The following is a 7,154-nucleotide window of genomic DNA, read 5'->3' on the forward strand; positions in this document are numbered from 1 at the left end:
TTTCAAAAATTCTACTTTATTTTCAAAGCGAGCGCTGCTTGTGGCGACCTGAGGTGTCGTCAGCACAGTGCTTTATACTCTGATAAAGCACGCTGATTTGGACCAATGAGAGTGCTTGTAAGAATGTTTAAAGTTATTTGATTGGTTAATGAAGCAAAGGCTTGTCAAAACATCAATCAACTGGAAAGTGGTTTGACAGAAATCACACAAATTTCAAATTTATTTACTGCCTCAATGTTCGGTTTCAGTCCGTAAAAAACAGCAAAAAAGAGGATCTAAAAAATTAAGTTCAGTGAAAACCGGCCGAATTGCTGCCCATGAAAACCTGCACGTTTCCGCCGACAACTGGAAAACAAACCGTTCAATAATACCCAAGGAAAAATTCGGAAATTCATCTGCCATTTCTACGGATGATGGCGTGAGCTTTCCTTTGTTCCGTGCTTTGTACTCTCATAAAGCACGCTGTTTAAACCAATGAGAGCGCGCGTTATATAGAAACTTTATTATAAAAAAAAAAATACAGCATTATCCGTACCTTCCTGGCAGAAGTCACCATTGAATCCAGGAGGGCATAAACAGCGATATCTTTTCTGCGTAAAACCGGATTGACATGTCCCACCGTTTTCACACGCAGATTTGCCACAGGCGTTCTGAAGAAGAAAAAAAAAATATATATCTCTGCCATTTGTATAGCGGAGTGTAAAAGCAACGGTAGCGAGTGCTCAAACCCTGACGATAGAAAACAACCCCCTAACCACCTAGCTTTAGTTGTATATAAGAAACAATTACTTAAATTGTCAAGATAAGTACGAGGACCACTTCTTCCTTCTTCTCTCTTTCATCTATAACGGGAACTTCCAATACATTGATGTGGCATTTATTTGATAAATGCAAACATTGAGGCCCGAGAGAGTCACGAAGCAGCGAGTAAGAGACTCGCGACTCGTCTTTGTTACTTCGCGGCTTTCTCGAGGCTCAAGAAAAATTTCTGGGACCAGGGTACCGAATTGGGAGTGGCTAGTGGTGGATATTTACCAAGCTGCGAAGCGGCGAGGTAAATCTTTACTACCAGCCACAGACACAGCACAAAAAGAGGTAAATATCCAACACTAGCTAGCCAGCGACATAGCAAATAGCTCATTTATTCCCGCAACGATTATAACAATTTCGGACGCAACTTTTCACCGAAGTGGAGGTGGCTAGTGGTGGATATTTACCGAGCCGCGAAGGTGAATAGTCGTTTTAGTATATACTCAAACAGTGAGATAATATAGCACAAAAAGATGATTTTAACTCATTTATTCCTGCAAAGATTACAACATTTTCTGGCCCAAATTCCTCGCGAATTGCTCGGAGGTGAATAGCAAAGGATATCTGGAGTTTGAGTAGCCAATCAGCCCGCGAGTTCAACGCTATCCACTCTTTTAGTATATAATAACAAAGGATATTTGGAGTTTGAGGAGCCAATCACAACGCACCTTCAAAGCTTTCCACCTTTTAAGCAAATACTAAAAACAGATATTCCATGTTAACACGACTGTTTTTGTGTCACAGGAGTGAATTAAACTGAATGTCTCACCTCTGTTCCTCGATAAATGTAATTTTGGGCGTTGATCAAATCATTACCGTGTTCAGCGTGAGTAGAATTGTTTAGCTCACATCTGTGTTTTCCATCTGTGTTCGCTTCAGTCTCGAAGTTGACGCTGACGCAGTCGTGTTCTTGGTAACAAATCCATTCGCATTCATGCATACTGTGTACTTCATAACTCTTTATTACATGCTTCTGCAAACGTCCGTTAGCAACGGAAAGAGAAGGCTGAAACGTGAGCGCACGACAAGAGCCTGCACAAAAAGAATCGTTAATGAATCTTTTGCTTTGATGTCGCAACGTTGTGGGAGACGTAATACGAGCGAGGTAGGCATTGTGGGATTTTTTCAATGTAAGCAAAATGGAAAACGCACGTTTTACCATGATTGCAGACGTGATTAGAGAGATTCTTGCGTTCTGATTGGTCGAGGTTGGCGTCATATGTCATTATAATCACCGCGCAGAGGTTGATTATAGCACCACCGCTAAATATCAAAATGGCTGCCCCCCTTTAGTCTACTTTACTGAAAAGTTTAGCCTTGAACGTGAATCGAACTGCTAAACTCTGCTAAACTGGTACGCTGCTTCATCGATTCAGCTATCAAACCAACTGACAGCTTTTTGAGTGCGTAATAAACCCCGTAGCCGATGCATATAAAGATACTAAATATAAGGAAGACATATATTTGAACTGCCACCAACTGCGCCGAGATCCATGTTAAGATTTAGATCATTACAGTTATGAAAATTATATAAAGCAGGTCCTCATCATCAAGGGGAGCTCTCACCTCCAATTATTCCTTCAGTCAACCCTTTCCCGAGTAAATTTGTTTTTAAGAACCACATTTATTGTACATTCAACAGAATAACGCGTTTCTGATCGGTCAATGTCGAATGCGTGAATAGGTTGTAGAGTACGGATTGCTATGGAAACACGGCGATGAAGTAAAATTTGTCGAGTTTTTAAAAACTCAAAAAAACGTATGAATTTGCTCCTCATTTTGTGATTATGGTACCGTTACTGGCCAATAGCCTGCGTCACAGACGCATGAAATCGCAAAAACACTCACACACATCCCGTCCCATTTACAAAAAAAAAAGACAATTTGCAAAGCTTCGAACCCGAGGTATAGTATTATGGAATTTTTTTAACTGATTCGAAATTTGAATTCTAATATCCAAAGCAAAAACACTAGTGTTTACTTGTTTTAGACATATATATCATTTTTTAAAAGTTAAAGATGGACCGGGTCGCTGATGATCGGATGATAAAATAAAGAGCCAGTATGAACCACATAATATCGATGAAAATATCGCTATTTTTTACTCAGAATCAAATGGAGCAGAAAATTTAATTCTGTTAACCTCCCCAGGCATTCCTTTCTTCTGTTATATCGAAGTTACCAGAGGTTTTCTGTGCCATTTAGACTTTATTGTGGTGACGAACTGGAGTTGCTGGCAATTCTTTGTAAAAAATCCATGCCTCTCCTTTCCAGCGAGAAATGTCATTTCGCCGAGTGGAAAAGAGAAACTTCCTATTTAATGTTAAGAAATCTAAACGTTCTTGCAAGAATTTTTACCCTAATGGATTACGTACGAGCAAAGTTCACTTATTCAGCTTCTTTTGTCAAAGCGAAACCGGAGTTCTTCTCCATTTCATTGAGTGGGAACTATTTTAAAGTAGGAAAGACTATCCACATAGCGTTGTGTTTTTTTCACTATATCCTTACTGTGTAGAACTTATCACACGATTGTTTTAATTTTCATACTCGCGGTCACAGGAAGTTTATCAACTTAGACAAGAGGGAACCTTTTAAGAATTCAGTTCCCTGAAGTTTATTTTGAGAAACCAACATACGTTTACATAAATAGAGATGCAACTCTTTTTTCAGAGCCGATATTGGTGGAGCAAATTAAACACCATTAGAGACCATTAGCAACGAATTTTTCGGGCCATATCGCGAACCGCGAACCTCGGAAAATCAAGTGATCTTGTCCTGGCTGTCACGTTTGCAGTCTGCGGTTCGAGTTTCAACTTCTAGACACCGTTCTTGCGGTAAGTGATTCACGGCAGCGTTTTATAGCCAGAGACTTCGCGTTTGACCATATCAGTACTACAGTAGTTATGTTGTTACATCTGTTTGCTATCTATTGGGTTAAATTTTGAAGACCAAATATGAGTTTTGGGAGAATTTGAGCTGTTTGATTTGCAAGCAGTTGTAGTGAGAAAAGTCCAATATGGCGGCGCCGATGTGCATAACAGGATCAGCTTCGTGAAGTTCAAAATGAAGCTAACCTCTAACGGCAAACGACTAACCGCAAACCGCGGTTTGCGGTTTGCAGTATGTGCCGAAAACTTCGGTGATGAAGATCTGTAATTAGGTTCCGGCAAACCCGTAGGCATGCAGGCTCCAAAAAATAAAGCAGCCGTAGCCAAGAGTGTGTTCGATTGAACCTATTCCGGAATACGAATACGTGGAGTGATGATTTAAAACGGTACGTCTGGCGTTTTGAAGCAACAAGGATAATAAAGATATGTTGAAAATATCATTTTAGCAGGTGTTTGACAATTTTAATGTGAATCCCCGTAAAAGCAAAGGTTTTCTAACTTCTATTCCAAGTATTCCTATTCCGGAATACAGTCAATCGAACGCACTCTTGATTTAATTCTCGGTCTAACTGTTTCAAGAGTTTAAATCTAGTAATGACGAGCCTTCAAAAATTAAAAATTCTAGTTTAACTTAACTTACATCTTCAGTCGAATTTGAGCTTAATTAACCGGCACAGTGAACCTTGATATGAGTACTGCCACAGGGCGTCAAGTTCTTATTTTTCCTACTTTTTTCTATTTTTTGACCTGCTTCCAATTTTGTCCTATTTTTTCAAGAAATTCCTAATTTTTCCCTTTTTGGAGGATTTTACCTAGTGCAGGGAAACATTTTCAAATCTTGTAAATGAAATTTTCAATAAAATTGGTAAACTCTTAAAAAAAAAAAAAAAAGACACGGAGAATTTTAAGTCGTGTTTGAATAATAACCTTTTGAAACTTGTGTCCACACTTTCTCGATGTTTTTAGTAGCATGCAAATAAGTCTGGGTGGTCATTTGCAAGCTTGTGCAGCTGCTATGTGGAATTAAGGAAGCTAGTAATTCAATCTGAATTCATCCCTTTTGTTTTTGAGCAATACTGAGTTGTGGTATGCCATCTCTTTAGAGACAGTTGTATCTTTGTCTTTATAGCAATGTTTTATTCGAAAAAAGTTCAAATATTTTTCAGCCTTATACGTTTTCTGATAGCTGTTAGAGTGGTAACCATTACAAACAAACTCTTGTTTACGCACGGTATAATTGTTCGGATATACTTAACGTGTTTTCCTTATGACCAAAAAGGGACAAGAAGTAGCTTTGAATAAACTTTTGAACATAAGAAAATTTTATTCAGCTTCTAAAGTGAATCCAATGAACTACTTAGAAAAAATAGGACAAAAGAGGACATTGGTAACTGAAAATCGGCATAAGGGTGTTGGACAAGGCCATGTCGTCAACGACAAACAATGCCAAAAATAAGAGCAAAGCTAAGGTTACCCAGTCTGCTAAAATAGCCCAAAAATATTAAGCGTGAATTTGGAAGGTGAAGGACAAGTTTCCCTTGGTAAAAAGTTTTAGCACTTGTTTCTATGAAGGATGCCTGCCATCTTGTCAGTTAGATATTAAATAAGGCATTGGGTTGTGAAACAGAGCTGTTGTTGGCTTTGTTAAGAGGAGTAGAGTTCAGTTGATGGAACGTTTTCTATTTTGTTCCTATTTTGAGACGAAAATGTCTATTTTTTTCCCATTTTTTGGCCAGTGTTATTTGTCACTTGACACCCTGACTTCGTGAAACTTAAAGTTAACATCAAAGCTATTCTCTAAGCTAAAGTCAAAATCGAACTCATGGACTTTAAGATCCACGACATCGACGTCAATGAAAACTTCATCTCAAAATATTATATATATATAATAACTCTGCTCTGTCGTAATTACGTCTTTCGCGATTATTCATCTCGTTCGTGTCGTTCAATGGCAATGTGCTTAAGTATCCTATAAGAATAAGGCAACATTCACACGAACGAAGTTCCACATCGACAACGATTCATGACTTAGAAACCATGTCAAAATCGATGCAGTTTGTAAGTATTTACACGGAATCGTCTTCGCCAGAAAATCAAAGTCGTAATGGCATAAGCGATCCCTCCACTACGTGCTAACTTGACCATTTTGTTCCTTCTTGTAGAGACTAGGGAGCCCTTAAAGAGAGAGTTTAACAAACCACCACCGCTACGGCGACGAAAACGTCACTTCAAAATACTCTATAAGTTTGAGCAATTCCAATTTGTGTTTAACGATGTTTCCATCTTGTTCATGACGAAATGGGCGGCTTCCACTCGACGATGACGTGCACTTGTGAGGAGGAGGCAAGAGTTTGGTAATAAATTTTCAATTTTCTCTCCAAAAATCGACACCGTTCATACCCATTTTATTCTTGGAATGTTAGTATACACTTTCCATGCAGAACGGCCCTGGGTAGTCGAGAAATTATTACAATAAATGGATTTGATATCCTTAACAGATAACGTTCTCGTATCCATTGTTAAGCTCAGCGATATCTCATTTGAGTTATCCCCCTTTGAAGTGACCGCAGTTTCAAATGCTATAATAATATTTAAAAAAGCTTCATTCGAGAGAACACTTACCTTCTTCATAAGAAGCGTAAGATGCTCCAAAGTAAAGCAACGGATACAGAATGTAGCACCGAAGAAAATAATCCATGTCCGCAAAGTTACTGTGGCAACTTTTAACCGACAACATCACATAATTTCTTACTTTTAAATAAGGGCAGCAGAGGACTGACAATTAATTATCATCACACCTGTCGATAATTAAGTTAAATTAATGATTTTCTCCTGTACAACATTTATTTGGCGCCTCAACAATTTTGCTAAAGATATAACAAGTTAAACAGTTTTAGAAGAGACATTGAGGCGATGTGAAACATTCTGACTCATCCCATGAAAAGCGACGAACGCTAAGGGAATCATTGCTTATAAAGTTTACTGTAAATTTCTAACTTTTGGTGGTTATCGAAACTAAAGGCCCTAATAGAACGTTTTCAACCAAACCCTAGGGACACCAATAACAATAGAGAAATCTACTACTTCTGGTGGACGAACAATTGAAGCTAATGAGAGATCTTGTGTTGTGTTTTCGTCCACCAGCATGGCGATGACGTTACGTGAAAACCTCTTATTAAACAAGTACTTTAAACTTCTGTGGCAGAAATTTGTCAATAGCTATGCTTTTTGAAATCAAGAAAAAGTAAAGAATGACGTCGTCAAAGATTCTGATGAAGTAATTTTTGTCGAGTTTTAAAAACTTATGAATTTGCTCCTGCATTTTGTGAGTACTCATCTATAGCCTGTGTCACAGAGGCGTAAAATCGCGAGAACACTCACACACATCACGTCCCACTTACAGAAAAAAAAGTCAAATTTGCAAAGCTTCGAACCCGAGGCATAATATTATGGAAT

At 38.4% G+C, this 7,154-nt stretch overlaps 1 protein-coding gene across 1 annotated transcript in view; it reads right to left on the bottom strand.

Annotated features, from left to right (window-relative positions):
- LOC138031354 (adhesion G protein-coupled receptor E2-like) overlaps positions 1–6,427 on the bottom strand; it is a 29,447-nt gene extending 23,020 nt beyond the window's left edge. Inside the window, exons 1-3 of the mRNA XM_068879060.1 lie at positions 6,321–6,427; positions 1,580–1,842; positions 536–650 (exon numbers count right to left, since the gene is read on the bottom strand). Of these exons, the coding sequence (XP_068735161.1) occupies positions 536–650; positions 1,580–1,842; positions 6,321–6,396 (454 nt within the window). The 5' untranslated portion in view covers positions 6,397–6,427. The remainder of the gene's footprint in view (positions 1–535; positions 651–1,579; positions 1,843–6,320) is intronic.
- Positions 6,428–7,154: the final 727 nt, after the last annotated feature.

The sequence above is a fragment of the Montipora capricornis genome, chromosome 14 (assembly GCF_036669925.1).
Source record: "Montipora capricornis isolate CH-2021 chromosome 14, ASM3666992v2, whole genome shotgun sequence".
In the NCBI taxonomy this organism is placed as follows: Eukaryota; Metazoa; Cnidaria; class Anthozoa; order Scleractinia; family Acroporidae; genus Montipora; species Montipora capricornis.